Genomic DNA, 18,751 nt, shown 5'->3' on the forward strand with positions numbered 1-18,751 from the left:
AGTCATGTCTTTCATAGCTGATTGTCATTGTAATTGTTACAGTGCACAACAATCTCTGTTCTCACTTCGCATCAGTTCACCTAACTCTTGCCACCTATTTCTTAAACGACGCTCCTCCCACGTCTTACAGCACAATAGTACTCCATTTATAATCATGCTACAATTTGTTCAGCCATTCCTCAATTGATGGGCATCCCCTCAACATCCAATTCTTTGTCACCACAAAAAGAGCTGCTTTAAATATTTTTGTACGTATAGGTCCTTTTCCTTTTCTCTCTTTGGGTTACAGACCTAGTAGAGGTACTACTGGGTCGAAGGGTAGGCACAGCATAAAATTCTTTTTAAAGTTTTCATTTGGGGAGAGGATTAGACTGTAAAATGAAAAAGATAGAGGCATAATGATATAGTGGAACAAGCCTGGAGCTAGGGCACTTGGGTTCCAGTCACGGCTCACTTCATCTCTCTGGGCCCCAGCTTCCTCATTTGTGAAATTAGATTAAATTGGACCAAATGATCTCTACCGTTCCAAGTATAAATTTCCTGCTTATTATGGTAACAGTTTTTCCTCCTTTAACTGTTTGCACACGTTCACTTTAAATGTAACAGTAGATCAAGAAAAGGAGATAAAAGCCCCATAGTTCTGAAAATAATTAGGGATGCTCCAGGGAAATCAAGGAGAAAACATGTTAACAGGGCGCTCCTCTGCGATTCCCAACCGGGGACACCCTTTTGCACTCCCTCTCGTACTCTTCACCTAGGGCAGTGCCGGCTGTTCCCCTCTCATCCCTGCTCCCCTATAACACGTGCTCCGACCAAAATGCTGGCTCTCTCTACCGTCCCATACACGGGAGGGCTAAGGAGGGCGGAGAGATACCCAGACCAATCCCCCCCATTCTTACAGCTTTGTGACCTTCCAACGCAGCGCCGACCAATCAGCAGAGCCGTAACGTGCATTGCCCCCGTCCTCTTTCTCTCTCCCCTCCCTCTTTCCCCCCTCCCCCCGCCTGCCTGTCTCCTCCCTCCTCCCTCCTCCCCCCTCCCCCACCCCTCGGAAGCAGAGTCTGAGAGGGTGAAACTGGGGCAGAAGTGAAGATGGCGGCGGCGGTGTTGGTGGCGGTGGCGGCGTCTCGCCTGTGAGCGCGGTGCGGACTCATCTCTCTCCCCATCCTCCCCCCCCCACGCCCGACCCTCCCGTCCGCCGCCCCCCCCCTCCAGCCCCCGGCGTCCCGGTAGCCCAGTCCCTCCCAGCACGTCCGTGGGCTACCTCCTCCAGCCCTCCCGGCTCCCGACGCCAGCCCGCCTCCCAGCCGCGGCCCCGATCTCGTCCTCGATCTCATCCTCGTCCTAGTTCGCCCGCACCCTATCCTCGCCCCCTCCCCGGTTCTTCGTCCTCTTCCCTCCTCCTCCTCCTCCTCCCTCCTCCTCCTCCCTCCGCCTCCCTCCTCTCCCCCTCCTTCCTCCCAGTCTTCCTCCTCGTCCTCTTCCCCCCTCGGCGCAGGGGGAGCTGCTGGCGGGTGGCTCCTCAGCTTGCTCGCCCGTCCGCCCGCCAGCCGGGCCGGTCGGCCCCTCACACACAACCCGGGGCGGGGGAGCCGGAGGACGAGGACGAGGAGGAGGAGGAAGAGGACAAGAAGCCCGAGGAGGGGGAGGAGGAGACGGCCCCTGCGCATTTGGTTCCCTCCTTTTGGGGGCTGGGAGGAGGAGGAGGACGAGAAGAGGGGTTGTTTTTTTGGGGGGGAGGGGGGGGACGGGTTAGCGCGAGGGAGGTGGGGTGTCCTAGGGAGGAGGACGAGGAGGAAGCACCATGACGTCCATCCATTTCGTCGTTCACCCGCTGCCGGGCACCGAGGACCAGCTCAATGACAGGTAAGGGGGACTGGGGGGGGGTTACCCCTCCAACTTACCCTTCCCATCCCCCCAGCCCTCCCATCTCCTCTTTCTCGGAGGTGGGGCAGTGCGGCGCCACAGGGCCTGGCGGTGTTGGGAGCGGGCTGGTGGGATGTTTTTTTTGGGGGGGGGAACATGGGGAGGGGAGATTGTAGGTATCTTACTCCCTCTTCCTCCTCTTCCTGCCTCTCGGCTTTAGGCCCTGTCTAGGGTAAACTTCTGGTCCTGGGGAAGGAGAAGAGAAGATTTGGGGAGGGGGAGATGAGGGGAGAGGGAACCTAGGGCTCATTCCCAGCCCCTCCTCGGTGATCGTGTTGAACGGGAGAGAGGGGGGCGACCCAAGCAGCCTTTTTCCCCAGGAGGAGTAGGTTGTAATTACTGCCGGGCCCAGGCCCGAGGAATCCATATTAGTCAAAGTTGAATTGAGACAGACAATGCGGATGGGGGATGGTGGAGGTGAAAAGGGAGGGAAGGTGACCGAGGAGTCCGGGCCTCGGGGGTGGCGGTGGGGGGTGGAGGGGCTGGATGAAGCGTGCCCCGGGTCTTTGGGTGGCCTGGATCCCGGGGCCAGATTCCTTTGGGAGGGGAGAGTACAGGCTTTGGCCCACTACGCGAAAGGGGAGTAGCCCGTTCGCAGTTTCGGGGGGGGGGAGGTACTAGTAGGGGGGGTTGGACAGGAGGAAACGCCATGATTATGATTATGATTATTTAATTTGAGCCCTTGCTGTGGTGAGGCATGCCGATCCAGGGAGGGGGTCGAATCCGAGCCAAGAGGGAAAAAGAGATGGAGGTGGTAGCACATCCCGAAATGGGTAGGCAGGGCCATTATCACCCTCTTGGGCCGGCCTTTTGATGTTCGCTTTCTCTCTCTCTCTTTTTTGGTCTCACCCCAACATCGTAGGGGGAGGGGTTTCCCCAATTGTAATTATAGGCGAGGAAATAGACCTTGGTTTAGTTAGTAAAAAAACTCTTTATCAATATTGCTGCTTTGCTTAATCCCGGAGAAGGGTTTGCCACGGGTTTGTGGGGTTGGTTACATAGTGTTTTGTTTTTAAAAATTGGAACGTGTTGGGTTTAGATTCCCTTTTTCTTGCTCTCCATGGCCTGGCAGATAAGATGCACGTTCACTTTGAACCTAGAACAACCAGGAAAAGTTCTTTCACTGTTGTAACAGAGGCTCGGAAAAGGTTGAGAAGAGGCCTCCATTAAATCCTGTCTTAGGTCCAACCCTGGACTCAGTGTTTACAGCGTCAGAAAGTAGGTCACTTTAAGCTTTCCCCTGTTAGTGTGCTAGACCCTAAATGTACTTGTTCAGGCCTTGGAAGGCCATATCAGACTGAAGTTGGAGGAGTTACATGTAAATTTCTGTGACCTGGTGACACAATTCGCATGACGCCCTGTGTGTCATGCGCTTCCCGGAGGGAGGAAGAGGCCTGCCTAACTTGCCGCTAAGAGATTGGCCTTCCCTCTCTGTAAGCACTTATAGTGTGGCCAGCAGCAGTTCTTCACTTAGTTGGCAAGGTGTTAAATTTAAGTAAAGATCTGTCCAATTTTGCTGAAGCTCTGTTACTGTTGGTTTGTTTTTTTTTTATGGAGTTGTCAGAACTTTCCCAAGTTGCTTATTTTGAATTCTTCATTACTTTCAGTGGTCCATATTTTAAATGTCATTTTACCAAGAAGCTTTTAAAGATTCAAAGGTCTTGGTAAATTTAGGTAGTTTCTGTAAAATCAAGCCACTGGACGGCTCTGAGATTACCCTCTTAAGTCTCCTGTACTTTTCATATGCCTTTTATATAGAGAGTCTGAACCTAGGGGAGTAGAGCCATGGATGTTTTCTTGTATATATCTTAATTTGTATGTTCCAAGAATTGGATGTTTTTCTTGGAGAAATTTTAAATCAGCTTATCAATTTTTTTTTATAGGAGCAGGTCTTTAAAAGTCTTTGTCATTTTATATATGTGAAAAATGTATAAATATGTATCTTGTTTTGTTAAGATAATTATCACTATTAGTATGCCTAAGTAATCAATTTTTAGAAATTGTTGTTGAATATAATGCTAAGTGTAGAAAATTACATCTCACATATTAAAGAACTGTATGATTAAAAAGGAAAGTAGATGTAAAGCATAGAATATTTGTGTATTATTTTTACATTATCTACAGCCTTCATAGATGTTAAAGACATACAGTGCTGTAAGAGCATTTTTGAAAGCCATAGGTAATAGTTATGGAAATGTTTTCCTGTAATTATTTTCTTTTCCGTTGTCAACATTTGACTGTGTCTGGCAAGTTCTAGGACCAAACATATTATTGTGGCATTGCTTGTTAAAATCTAACACTATAGGTATAAAATGTGAATTCTTTCGAATTAAAAGGAAGCTTTAATTGAAAATACTCTATCTTAATGGCTTAAGCTAAATTTTTATTAAGAGTTCACTTAGTGATAGTACTACTGTGGTACTTGATTCTGTAGAGGAAACATGTCTTTAATAGTCACAAATACTAAATTCTACATTGGCATTTTGGGTGGAGATGTGCATATTTCTTAAAATACCAAATTTTTAATTTTACATTGCAAATCAGCAAAGTTAGAGCTAATCATCTGAAGAAAGCTTTGTGGATCATTCTAGCACTTGTCATATCTACTTAAGTCATATAGCCTTGTATTTGTTTACAAATACATATTCAATGGAGATTGATAAAAGTCAGTTATTTTGCTTGATCTATTCTGAAATTTCAAGAATTGAGAACACTAATGAATAAGGAAAATTATGCCAGAATTTTTCTTTTTCTGATTTGCTTACTCTTTTTACATATTTTTTTACATATTTAAACAGTAACTTGCACCACTCAAATTTCATGGCAAATTTGATTAAAACTGCCCTGTAAAATACTAGGTCACCTCCTTGTCACTTGCACCTAATTTTAATTCTGGGTGACTAATTGGGAGGGGGTCTTGGGATAAATTAAAGTCCATCCTCTGGAATGAGGATGCCTTGTACCGATGTCCTGTCATGCTTTGAAGCCTTTCAGTCAACAAAGCCTTTACTATGTGCTAGTTGTTGGCACAATAAAAATGTGCTAGGCACTGTGCTAAATGCTGGTGATACAAAGAAAGGTAAAAATATAGTTCCTGCCCTTAAGGAATTCACATCCTAATGGTGGAGACAAACATGAAAATAACTTAAATCTTGGGATGGGGGAGAGAAGTGGTTGTGAACTGGTTATGTTCTTAAGCAGAGGAAGCTGGTGCTTCTAGGTATTTATTTGATACCTTGAATTAGACTTTCCTCTGATTTATTGCTTTAGAGCTGTGTTCTTAAAAATCTGTGGCCAAGAACAAATTGTAGACTTTTAAGGGAAGTGCTCAGATGCCTAAAATGGGGATTCAGAAGAATAATAAGTATAGATCAATGTAAAAAACTGTTAAGTGTGTAAGTGTGTGTGTGTGTGTGTATGTGTATGTGTATAAACTATAAGCACTTCAGAGATTATCTAGCCCAACCTCATCATTTCATAAATGTGGAAATTGAGGTCCCCAGGGGTTAAGTAACTTGCATAAGATCAACAAGCCAGTCTTGACTGGCTAAATCAGGACTAGGAACCAATTCCAAACCCTATCTAATGTTCTTGCCAACAAGTGCCTCTTTTTTGGAGTATTTCTCTAATCCTAGACTTCTCATTCAGTTCTCTGTAACAGTTTTGCAATTTAATCAGTGAGTTGGGGATTAGATTTATATGGGATGAGGTGTGGAAGTATTAGGGGGAGGGGTTAAGTTATTTTTCTAAAGCATTTTTGTGGCTGGGTTTAGGGCAAAGATAATTTGTTTGAGAAATGCTGTTGATATCATGGTTACTGGCACATGCTGAACTGTTGAAAATCATTTAGAATTATAGTAACAAACATGGCGAAATTTCTATTTGAAATACGACATGGAAAGTGTTTTCTTTTGAGCAGTGGAATGTGCTGTTGTGTTAAAGAAAATTCTAATTTTTAGAATAATTCATAAAATAAAGACTTTTTAAAAAGCACTCTTTCAGGATCACAAGATCACATAGATTTAGAGTCAAAAGGGATTCGAGGTCATCTAACCTAAATTGCTTCATTTTTATGAATCAGGAAACACCAGGCTTCAAAGCACTTTGCCCAAGGTTAAGTGGCTGATCTGGAATTTGAACTCCAGTCTTCTGATTCCAAATTCAGCAAACCTTCTTTTCCCAGTACTCTACAGTGCCTTAGTATTTAGTATAGAATAGAATTTAGTTGTTTTTTTTAAAAGGTAGATTAGAATTGGAGTGTATCCAAAGGATTTAATTACTGAAGTTCCAAATTGACCTTGTTTTTATGTCAGTTTCACTTGTAAGATACTTTTTACAAGAACTCCCTAATGATTTTTGTATAAATAATATAAACAATATCCACTTAGGAAAATATGTCTATTTCTAGTAACATACTCAAGTATGCTGAACTGACGGGCAAGTGGTATGTTCATTTTTACAAGTAGAACAGGAGCCCAGAGAGACTTTTATGGATTGTCATTTTTAGGCCTGAGCCCCCTTCCTGGTGCTAGCTCACTTTTGTGTAGTACAAGGACTTAAAATCCAGAATTACATTGCAAAGAACAAATACAGGTAATTTAAGATTTTAAATTACTGCCAAGGAAAGATGGCTGTAATTTCCAAACAATGTAGGGCAAAATGTGTCATTGCTCTTTCAATTTAACTTGCCAGAATCTAAGATGTTGCCTTTTTTCTGTTGGTAAATAATGAAAATACTGACATCTTATTTAGTGCCTTAACACTGATTTTAGGGATTGTGGTAGAAAACATGGACCTGTAAGGAAAAAATGAAGGAAGAAATTACTTTAAATGGTTGTTTCAAATATTTAGAAGATTAGACCACTCACATGAAAAATGCTTTCAGGTCTTAAAAAATTCCCTGTTCCATATACTATACTAATTCTCATTACATCCACTGCAAGGGAATTAAAACAATACAGTATAATAATTTTTATTTTAATATCTGTTCTCCTGAGAAGAACTTGATTTTGGACATGCTACTGGGTGTCACTTGTTTAGATAAGTTAGTTCTACTCTTGGTACTCAGTATTAAAATTAAAAAGGGGATGATATGTAGCTTATTATGGGTACCTTTGCCCATAGCAAATATGTAGTTATTATTGACAGTGGATAGAGCACTGATCCTGGATTCAGGAAGACTGAATTCGTATCCAGCCTCAGATTCTTAGTAGCTGTGTGACCTTGGGCAAGTTACTCAACCCTGTTTGCCTCAATTTCCTCATTTGTGAGATGAACTGGAGAAGGAAATGGCAAACTGCTCCAGTATGTTTGCCAAGAAAACCCCAAAAGGGGTCACAGAGAGTCAGATATGACAAAGTAGATAACTAGTAAGAAAGACAAGCATTGCAGTGAGATGCAAATGGTGTGATTTTTCTTGTTACTTGGTATGTCATTGTGATATGCCCTCCCAAAAGGGGGCCCAATAGCATTTAATTTGTGGTATTTTGGTATGGAAAGATGTTGACAAGTTCAAGAGGGCTCAGAAATTAAGTAAAGTTGGTCAGGAGAAGAAAGATTAAAAAACAAGTGTAGGCGGGGTAGCTCATAAATTGGATAAAAAAATCCAAGTCAGTCTTGTAAATCAAAAAATAACAACTGAAGGAAACCTAAAGAGTGTAAATGCTAATAAAAAGGTGTAAACAAAACTGAGTGAGAATTAATACAGTACACAGGGGTATAGCTAGGAGTAATGGGATGAAATTAAGAAAGGAAAAATTCCTGACCTAACGATTAGGTTAGGGAATAGTCTCCAAAGGGAAGTTTAGTCACTTGAGACTATTTTGAACTACACTGAAGGGAACCACGTAGTTTATATTTAAGGGAATACTTTTGCATTGCTAGTAGAATAGTTGTAAACTTCAGTTAATTTTAGTACTAGAGAACTAAGTTTTTTTAACTTAATATCTTGTTATAATCATGTCCTGTAACAACTTGATAAATTGAAGTATGACCAAATAAAATACCCTTCCATCCTGGGGCTCTTATTTCTTCCCAACTGGGGGTTTATTTGGGTTAGTTTTTGAAAATAGCCTTTTGAGGGTGGGGGGCAGCAAAGAAACAGTCATTATTCTAGCACTCCCTAGGGGAGGTTATAGAATCTCAATTCAGGATTGTCATTGGTAAAATGAAGGTTGTTGGATTGGATATTTTCTAACATTCCTGTAGGGTCCGAAGTCTGTTTCTGTGAACGTTCATTTGGTTCATATGTGACCTTCCCCAGAAGAAAGGTAAAGGACTTTTGGAAAACTTCCTGAAGTTCCTTTGTCTCTTCTTCTGTGATTCTCTACAGTTTCTCCTCCCACTCCCAGCTCAGTTTATTACTCTGAAAGGTTTAACATCAGTGTGTATTACTAGCAGTGACTTATAATGATTATATTATGATGGTTCTAGAAGGGGACTTGAAAAAAGTGATGATTTGTGGAGCCTATTCAGTGATAAGCGTAAATCAGGTGGAAAGTTTTAAAAATAATTACATTAATCTTTGATGATTTGGTCAGTAAAAAGTTAGTTTTGTTGCAAAACTGGACTTTGGTATAAATCACACATCTATTTTCTTAAGTTTAAGGAGAAATTTATTTTATTCTCTGACTTTTTAATAGAATTATTTAGTAGCGATAAATTCATAGAAATGGTGTCAAATTCATAGTTAATGCGCTTGAAGCATCTTCACATATTTAAGCCATAATATTAGATATTGGTGTTTTCAATGTACAAATAAATATTTGTTAGCTTTACTTTGAAAACAACCTTAATTTAGTTACTGATGTAATTTTTGCTTTATTAAAAGTTATTTTAGCTTTAATAGATGTCAATATTCTTACAAAAATGCTAAGAAGTCTTTTATCAGCAAGTATAGCACCTTTTTTTTTAAAAAAAGATTTTTCTTGATATTGATTCTTGCTTGATTTTAGAGAGTGAACTTTTACAAATATAGCAAAAAGAAAAATTTTAGAATTTCAGTGAGAATCTGAATTGCTAGACATAATCCAGGCAAGTGGTATAGGCTTGAATACTTTAACAATAATTTCTCTTCCCCCTCTCCTTAAGCATCATCTGATCTATCTTTCTGTCTATCTTGTCGATATAAAACCTGAAGTGGAGTAACTAGGGACGTGATTTCACAGCATAGTATTTTAAGAATTTGATGTTTTCCTTAATTGTATGTGGTTCAGAAAATCTGTTAGGCTTGAATTTTTCTACTTTCATTTGTAAGGATGTAGTCCATTCTGTGGTGGTCTAGGAATTTTAAACTAAATCAGGTTTCTAGACTTTCTCTAGAATAAACCAAAACCCCAAAGGCATCTTTTGTATTTAATAAATAAGACAGCTTGTGAGGACATTTTCCCAAGTTAATTTGCTGTGCTCTTGGCACTTAAAACATTACAATGTGAAAAATGGCTTGTTAGTAGGCCTTATCTGCAATGATTTATTAGCTTTTAAGAAAAGAACAAACTTTAGAATTATGGAAAAAGTTAAAAGTTGAGCTGACAAGTAGAGAAATTAGCATTGAACTATTTAAATGTCTAAATATTGAAATTAGTTACAGATAACTAAGGATTGCAGGTTTTTGACAGAAAAAGACTGAGGGCTATGCTTTGCATGTCCTTGATCTCGTATATGTCAGCTATCTTTGTTTCCATGGACCTCTCTGACCTTTCCTTGTGTGTGAAATGGGAATAATACTTGTACTGTCCAATTTGCATGGTGGTTGTGAAGAAAGGTATTTGTAAACTATAAATTACTACATAAATGTGAAGAAGTGTAAATCTTTAACAGTGATTGCTTTCTTTTACAGTTCAGCAACATATATTTGGGAGGAGAAGTTGAGGGGAGAAGTACAGGAAAATGTGTTTTTTTTAGTTTTTAAGAATGGTAACCTTAGGTTTTATTGTTACTTTTTCTGGAAGAGTGGAAAGCTATTTTGTTGTTCTTCTGTGGTTTCCAAAAGAAGGTATATGACTTCACATTGCAGTTGTCTTCTCCATCACTACCACATGTCCTAAGTAATAAGTTGCTAGAATACACTGATGCTATGGCAGAAAGAGTAGGAGGTAAGACTTATGTACAGTTCAATTCATATATACTGTAGTAATGACATTGGCACATTTATGACATAATGGCAAGTCTTTTTTAGGACCTGTTCCCCCTTTCCATTCCCCCTGTACAAACAGCTATTGATAACTCTGGTTAGAGTTCCTACCTAGTGTACTTCTGAATATGCATATTCTTCCATTTTGGGAAGAAAAGGATAAGAATCTTTGGCATTTTATCTTCTTAAAAAATTTGTACTTTATAACTTTCATAAGTGGAGTTAATGCTAATGCAGTTGTCCTTTTTGGTTTTTCCCAATACCACTCTATTATTCCTAATAGGCTTTTAAGTTCTTATTTTGATTTGGCTCATGATGATACACTTTCCTTTTGTCCATTCTTTAGGAATGATAGGGTTTTTTGGGAGGGGGGACTTCTGAAAGGGGAAAAGGAATTATTAAACTGATTTTCTGAGAGTCAATCTCTGAATACTGTTGGAAAATATAACAACAGTTAATTTTAAAAATCTGGACTTGTGCATTTAACTTTTAGTGGAGAGGTTGCTACTCTTAATTGCTAAAGCATGAGGTTTCTTTGTGGTGTTAAAATGACAAACACATTGCTTTGCTTTATTGATGACAGCAGATAGTGAAAGACCACGTACCCAAGTGGTTTCCCTGGTTTTAAACTGTTTGCAAATTGATGTTGTGTCACACTGAACCACTATAAACATAAAGTCTGTTGCTAATAGTGTTGGGGTCTATTTTTTCTTTTCCCTTACCCATAAGTATCTTTGAAACTCTGTGTAAGTTAACACCCTGATTGCAGGGCATAAATCAAAGACATTGGACTGTGAAGCTTTTTATCACTCTAGTTCTGAGTACAGGGAAAAAAAAATAGGATAGAATGTAAATTGGAGTGTAGAGCAGAATGTAAATGGGTGTGGAAGGAGTAGAAGCTTTCATCTATTCTAGAACTGATTAATGTGAGGAAGAAGTGTAAGCTTATATGCCTGTCCTTTTATAAGTTTTCCTCTTGATTGTTCATATAGTTGAATCAGTGAAGTGTGGAGAAAAGAAACTGCTGATAAAAGGTTAGCTTTACAAAGATTAGAGATGCTCTCAACAACCAAGTGTTTATGTTCATATGTAAGTAGGTATCTGTATGTAATAGACCACCTATAATGAATAAGAGTGTTGACCTGAGTCAGGAAGCCCAGAGTTTGAATCCTGCCTTGGACACTTGATAGCCTGTGACCCTGGACAAGTCACCCTCTTTTCTGCCTCAGTTTCTAAATCTGTAAAATGGGCATAATAGTACCTATCTCACAGGGTTATTTTGAGGATCAATTTGGGTAAGTAAAGGTCTTTGCAAACCTTAAAGTGCTATATAAATACTAGTTATTATAACCTGTGTGAAGATAGTTTTAAGACTGTATAAGCGTATAAGCCTTTAGTTCTGAATAAGGTTTTTTGTTTGCAAAAAAAAAAAAATTATTGGGTGGGATAAAGAGCTAAGAGGCAGCGGGGTGATTGAAGAGTAGGTCTTGAAGTCAAGAAACTAAACCTAGTTTTAGATCTCATATCTGACTACTTACTGGCTAGGTTACCCAGGCAAGACACTAACTCTTTGCTCTAGGCCAGAGGTGTCAAACTCATCCCTGCAAAACCTAGGCATCCTGCAGAACTCCTGATTAGGGCCTGAAGCAGATTTAAATGCAATTGGGAAATGTTTAATAAAATACATAAAAATACAATTACAATGTAAATGTAAATGTAAATTTGAGATTTTCTAAGTCAGTGTGTGACCAGCTGGGATCTTTGAGTTTCATACCATTGCTCTAGGCAACTATCTAAGTTGCAGAAAAGGCATCCCTATGCTTTAGTACTAGGAGTTTCCTTATCTGGGAATTGTCTAAAGGTCCAGTCTCTTTGCATCCCTAAAGAGCAAGTTAAGGTATAGCTGAGAGTTATTATCTTCCTTTCCTGGTCGGGTGCTGAGTAGTTTAATGTTATTTAAATGTGTGTTTGGGACAGTGGTAGGAGATGAGAGAATTACTTGGGGGATTTTTGTAGGACTGCCTTTGCTTTTTTCCTCAGTATTTATAGATATTGATTAACCCTGCATACTATTAGCATGTACCTCAGATCTACTGCTGCCAGGGGCCCTAACTGGCGGGTATGAGGCCACAGTTGCTGAGTTGTCTTATCAGTTCTTTTTATTATCTTTATTTAAAATATTTATTCCTCATAATAAACTTAGTAAATATTTCAAAGGTATTTTAATATTCATGTTACGGCTTTTAGTTGGTGTAGAATTTTATTTCAGATTTACCAAAAACTCCTTATTCTCAGGAAATGCATACATATCAGAATTTAGGTAGACAATATGCTATATATATTTAAAGTTTTATTTGATCATTTTTGTGTGCCTCTATTGGATGTAAACTCTCTATGGGATAAATCTTTTTTAAGTTTGAGTTGTAGATCTGAGTTGCTGATGTGTATCAATGAGGAGAGTTTTCAGCCTAGGAGTTCTCCATACTGATGAAGTTACAGGTCCAGACCAACAATCTTTTTTTTTTTGAGGGAGGGGCATATCACTGTCAAAAGCATTCCCAACCCTATCTCCTTTGCCACTCCTAGTCATAATTAGGATTTAGAGGGCTTTCTAGATAGAGTGCTAGACTTGGAAATCAAGAAAGATCTTGGTTCAAGTATTGCCTTCTCTTTGACATTTACTAGCTGTGTTGAGACAGTCATATGATTTAATTTCTCTGATACTCCTTTTTCTCTTCTCTAAAATAAGTGTTCCTGTAGTACCTACCTCAGAGTGGTTGTAAAGTTCAAATGAGATAATGGGTATAAAAGGCTTTGTAAACTTTATAATGTTAAAATATGTCAATTTTATCTTGTCCTTTCTAAGTTATTAAAAGTCTTCATTTTCAGTTGGCTCGTTATCAATTCTTATGCCCCATTAAGGTGAGATAAGAATTTGGACATCCTCTTTGGCCTGACATGAGGTCTTGGCTATCACCTAGTTGATGAGGGTTGAAGTAGTTAGACCACAAGAGGCAGCCTGGTGTCAAGAGGATTGTAGTCCTTGCTATGCCATTATCTAGTGTGGGCACATCACTTAATCTCTCAGGGATACAGTTTCCTTATTTGTAAAATAATAGAGACTATGTGATCTCAAAGGCCCTTTCTAGCTCTTGTAGATTATTTGTTCAAAGAATGAATAGTTTTGTGTTTGTAGACAGTTTTATGTATTACACAAGACATGGTAAGACTGTCCTTAGGTGATTTCTTTTTCAACTCTTGGTTCAAACCTACTTGTCCCCATTTAATTTCATTTAAAAAACGATGACAATATAACACTTTTCCCTTATCCTTTATGAGTTACCTAACTTGACTCAAAATTGCTAAGTAGATAAGTAATTTTATGGGTCAGGTTCTTTTAGTATATCACGTAGAATATCAGGATTTGAGACCATCTTGGCAACCACCTTCATCATTTTACATAAGAACAAACAGACCTAAGAGAGAATTAGTGAAGATCCTTGCCTGATTAGTTGGTGTGAAAGCTGGGACTAGAACCTGAGTTAAATTAACTTAATTAATTGTCTAAAAGCAGACTGTTTTTTCCCATATTTTATTATTTAATATTTTCAGTTTTCAGCATTGATTTCCATAAGATTTTGAGTTATAAATTTTATCCCCATTTCTACCCTGCCCTCCAGTCCAAGATGGCATATATTCTGATTGCCCCGTTCCCCAGTCAGCCATCCCTTCTGTCACCCCACTCCACCCTCCATTCCCTTTCCCCTTACTTTCTTGTAGGGCAAGATAGATTTCTATGCCCCATTGCCTGTATATCTTATTTCCCAGTTGCATGCAAAAACAACTTTTTTTTTTTGAACATTTGCTTTTAAAACTTTGAGTTCCAAATCTCTCCCCTCTTCCCTCTCGACCCACCCTCCCCAAGGAGGCAAGCAATTCAACATGCAAATGCATCACTATGTAAAACACTTCCATGACTAACTATATTTCCCTCCATCTTATCCTGTCCCCCTTTATTCAATTTTCTCCCTTGGCCCTGTCCCTTTTCGAAAGTGTTTGCTTTTGATTACTTCCTCCCCCATCTGCCCTCCCTTCTATCGTCCCCCCTTTTTTATCCCCTTCCTCTTTCTTTCCTGTGGGGTAGGAGATACCCATTTGAGTGTGTATGTTAGTCCCTCCTCAGGTCAGATCTGATGAGAGCAAGATTCACTCATTCCTCCTCACCTGCCCCCTCTTCCCTTCCAACAGAACTGCTTTTTCTTGCCACTTTTATGTGAGATAATTTACCCCATTCTATCTCTCCCTCTCTCAGTATATTCCTCTCTCATCCCTTAATTTGATTTTTTTTTTTTAGATATCATCCCTTCATATTCAACTCCCCCTTGCCCGCGCTCTCTCTCTCTCTCTCTCTCTCTCTGTGTGTGTGTGTGTATATATATATATATATTGTATATATGTATATATGTATATTTGTATATTCTCTTCAGCTACCCTGATTCTGAGGTCTCATGAATTATACACATCATCTTTCCATGTGGGAATGTAAACAAAACAGTTCAACTTTAGTAAGTCCCTTATGATTTCTCTTTCTTGTATATCTTTTCATGCTTCTCTTGGTACTTGTGTTTGAAAGTCAAATATTCTATTTAGCTCTGGTCTTTTCACTGAGAAAGCTTGAAAGTCCATATTTTTCCTTGGAGCATGATACTCAGTTTTGCTGGGTAGGTGATTGTTGGTTTTAATCCTAGCTCCATTGACCTCCGGAATATCGTATTCCAAGCCCTTCGATCCCTTAATATAGAAGCTGCTAGATCTTGTGTTATTTTGATTGTGTTTCCACAATACTCAAATTGTTTCTTTCTGGCTGCTTGCAGTATTTTCTCCTTGATCTGGGAGCTCTGGAATTTGGCAACAATGTTTCTAGGAGTTTTCTTTTTGGTATCTTTTTGAGGAGGTGATTGGTGGATTCTTTCAGTTTCTATTCTACCCTCTGGCTCTAGAATATCAGGGCAGTTCTCCTTGATAATTTCTTGAAAGATGATATCTAGGCTGTTTTTTTGATCATGGCGTTCAGGTAGTCCAATAATTTCTAAATTCTCTCTCCTGAATCTGTTCTCCAGGTCAGTTGTTTTTCCAATGAGACATTTCACATTGTCTTCCATTTTTTCATTCCTTTGTTTCTGTTTTACAATATCTTGATTTCTTATCAAGTCACTAGCTTCCACTTGCTCCAATCTAATTTTTAAGGTAGTATTTTCTTCAGTGGTCTTCTGGGACCTCCTTTTCCATTTGGCAAATTCTGCCTTTCAAGGCATTCTTCTTCTCATTCGCTTTTGGAGCCCTTTTGCCATTTCAGTTAGTCTCTTTTTTAAGGTGTTATTTTCTTCAGTATTTTTTTGGGTCTCCTTTAGCAAGTCATTGACGTGTTTTTCATGGTTTTTCCACATCACTGTCATTTCTCTTCCTAATTTTTCCTCTACTTCTCTAACTTGCTTTTCCAAATCCTTTTTGATCTCTTCCATGGCCTGAGACCAGTTCATGTTTTCCTTGGAGGCTTTTGATGTAGGCTTTTTGACTTTGTTGACTTCTGGCTATATGTTTTGATCTTCTTTCTCACCAAAGAAAGATTCCAAAGTCTGAGTCTGAATCTGAATCCATTTTCGCTGCCTGTTCATGTTCTCAGCCAACTATTTGACCCTTGAGTTTTTCATCGGGGTATGACTGTTGAGGGGATACTCTGTTGTTTTCGGAAGTTTTTCTACACAGCATGCTCCGCCACACCAGCTCTCCTGGTACACCTGGGGCAGGAAGCAACTGCAGCTGTAGTTCTGTAGCTGTGCCACCTCCGCTGCCCCCGGGGCAGTGGTCAACAGCAAATTCCTTTCACTCTGTCCCAGCAGCTTTTCCCACTAACCTTCTCTGTTGTCTTTGGTGTTTGTGGATTGAGAAGTCTGGTAACTGCCACACCTCACTGATTCAGGATGCTAGGGCCTGTTCCTCCTGGCTCCTGGTTGCATTGGTCTGGGTGCAGCCCAGGCTGGGCTCTGCTTCGCTCCGCTCCCAGCTTCGTGTGATAGACCTTACCCAGCACGGCCATCCAGGCAGTCCTGGGCTGGAGCCCTGCTTCCCTCTGCTATTTCGTGGGTTCTGCAGTTCTAGAATTTGTTTGGAACCATTTTTTATAGGTGTTTGGAGGATGTTGGGGAGCTTTAGGCCAGTCCTTGCTTTCTTGACTCTACCCCCCTCCCCAATATCTTTCCTAAATGGCAGTTGATCCTCAACTAGTCTTACTTTTGTAATGCATGTTCATTTTCTAAGTTGCATGTTTCACTTTTTATAGATGAAACTTGGAGTTTCTTATCATTTGGAGAGTTTTCATTGTTTTTGTTTTTCAGCATTTGTTAGCAGTTTAGTGGTGTGCTAATGGTATTAAATTTTTGTGTTCTGGTTTCTCGAATTATAAATTTATCAGTGATCGATTAGCTTATCTTGGTTTTAGCACTTGAGTATTAGGTCAGAGTTAGGAGTATGATCATAGTATTTCCAGCTCTTGTTCAGTAAGTGAACATCCTTGTTAATAAGGAGAAACCAGCCTGGGTGAATGAGTTCACATTTACCATCACTGATGGGAAAAAAGGGGGAAGAAAACCTTGTTGTATACCCCGCTGGTATAATCTGTTCCCAGGAGTATAATTGTGAATGACAGAACTTTTAAAGAAATGAATTATATATAAAACATAAGCGAATGGCCTTAAAATATTAGAACTAGAAGTTTCTTATAGCTGCGCCAATAACCATATGATGGATGAAGCATGTAATGGTTCTTTTTATTGATATGATGATTTCATCCCTCTTTGTACTCCCTTGACTCTATAATTTTTAACCAAATATAAGCCACTCTGCTTCCTTTAATTCTTATTGTCCACATGCAGTTTCTGAGATACGTGTCGATAGGCTACCTCAGTGGGCTGCTTGTTCGTTTCGTGTCGTAGTTTAGGGTATCCTTCATTAATTTGTTGTTGTATGGATTGTTCTCTTGATTTCTTTAAAGACCATAAATCTCACTGAGAAGACCCTGTAATTAGTTTTGAGGTTTGCTGCAGTTGTTACAGTGTAGTTTGTAAACAGGAGCATCTGGAATACTTTATAGTCCATGGAAATTCTACTTAAATTAGGATTCTGCTGCTTAGGACAGTCCTGACTGACACTGGCAGACACATTTGGTAAATGTTTTTCCTTGTTTCGTCTCTTGCTGGATGGTAAGCAAAGAATTGTTGAGCAAAGTTACCCGCAGTGGTTGTATCTATAAAGCATTCTTGCATTCATAGGATCATGGAAGTAGACCTAGAAAGACCTCAGGTCATTTAGTTAAATCCTCTCATTTTATAGATCAAGAAATAGGTCTAGAGCTTAAGTAACTTGCTTAACTTAAGCCAAGGTGTCATAGGTGATAATTAGCAGAGCTAAGATCTGAATCCTCTGACTCTTTATCCAACACTTGTTTCTCTGTGCCACATTTCCTCTCTTGTATGATCTTAACATGTGTATGGGAGATAACCTTGTCAGTGGGAGAGCCTTTAAAGTAGAAGCTCAATGGCCACATGGAAAACGCTAAGTGCAACGTAAATCAGATAAAAATGTAATTGGGAACTGTTTAACAAAATAAATATACAATACAACATAGATAATGTGAATTTGTAGTTTTCTAAGTCACTATGCAGCCACTGGAATCCATTTCTACTTGAGATTGACACCACTTCTTTAAAGGATACATTCTGTTCCATTGACTTATGTGGGGATAATGGGAATTCTGTAAGCCTTAGGTTGTATGATTGTCAATATGGGAGAAAAAGAACCAAAGATGGAATAGGATGTTGAGGGTAGATGGGATCATCATGATCAATAACTGAGAGAAAGCAGAGTGGCTTAATACTTATTTGTTTCTGTTTTTCCCCTCCCTGCCAGTAGAATGGCCATTGCACTTAAATGATGAGAAAGAAATGACTAACAGGAGTTGGTATCTAAGATAGATAGGGAGCTAGTGAGAGAATGTATATTTGCTCTTGCTAAACTCAAGTTGTCTGATTTAGACCACATCCTCAGGTACTTTGGAAACTGGCAAGTGTGATTTCTGAGCCCGTCAGTAATTGGATAGGTCATGGAAAACGGGAGAGGTATCATGAGGGCAGATGTTTCAGAGAAAGAGTCTGAAAATTATAGGCCAGGGAACTTAAGTTCCTAGGAAAATTCTAGAAGTGCACATTAAACAAATCATTTGTGAACATCTTAAAAAGGAAGTAGGGGCAGCTAGGTGTCTCAGTGAACAGAATGCCAGGCCTGAAGTTGGGAAGACTCATCTCCCTGAATTCAGATATGGCCTTCAGACATTTACTAGCTGTGTGACCCTGGGCAAGTCACTTAACCCTATTTATCTCAGTTTCCTCATCTGCAAAATGAGCTGGAGAGGGAAATGGCAAACTACTCTAGTATCTTTGCCAAGAAAACCCCAAATAGAGTCATGAAGAGTGGAACATGACAAACAACTGAACAGCAAAAAAAAGAAAGGGAAGTGGTGATTACAGAGAGCCAACAAGATTCATCAAGAACAGTTCATGCTGGACTGACCTAATTTCTTTTTTTTTTTTTTTTTTTTGACAAAATTACTAAACTGGTAGATGAAGGGAATGCTATAGA

General features: G+C 39.6%; 1 protein-coding gene across 5 annotated transcripts in view; it reads left to right on the forward strand.

The window, feature by feature from the left end:
- The first annotated feature begins 1,077 nt into the window (after positions 1-1,077).
- UBR5 (ubiquitin protein ligase E3 component n-recognin 5) overlaps positions 1,078-18,751 on the forward strand; it is a 187,746-nt gene continuing 170,072 nt past the window's right edge. For 2 of the 5 annotated variants that reach the window (XM_036764165.1, XM_036764175.1), the window contains exon 1: positions 1,083-1,866. In XM_036764165.1, coding sequence (XP_036620060.1) covers positions 1,805-1,866 — 62 coding nt within the window. In that variant the 5' untranslated portion in view covers positions 1,083-1,804. Of the gene's footprint in view, positions 1,867-18,751 lie in introns of all 5 variants that reach the window. The other 3 variants (XM_036764182.1, XM_036764189.1, XM_036764156.1) reach the window with 2 other exon arrangements.

This window comes from Trichosurus vulpecula, chromosome 1, assembly GCF_011100635.1.
Source record: "Trichosurus vulpecula isolate mTriVul1 chromosome 1, mTriVul1.pri, whole genome shotgun sequence".
NCBI lineage: Eukaryota > Metazoa > Chordata > Mammalia > Diprotodontia > Phalangeridae > Trichosurus > Trichosurus vulpecula.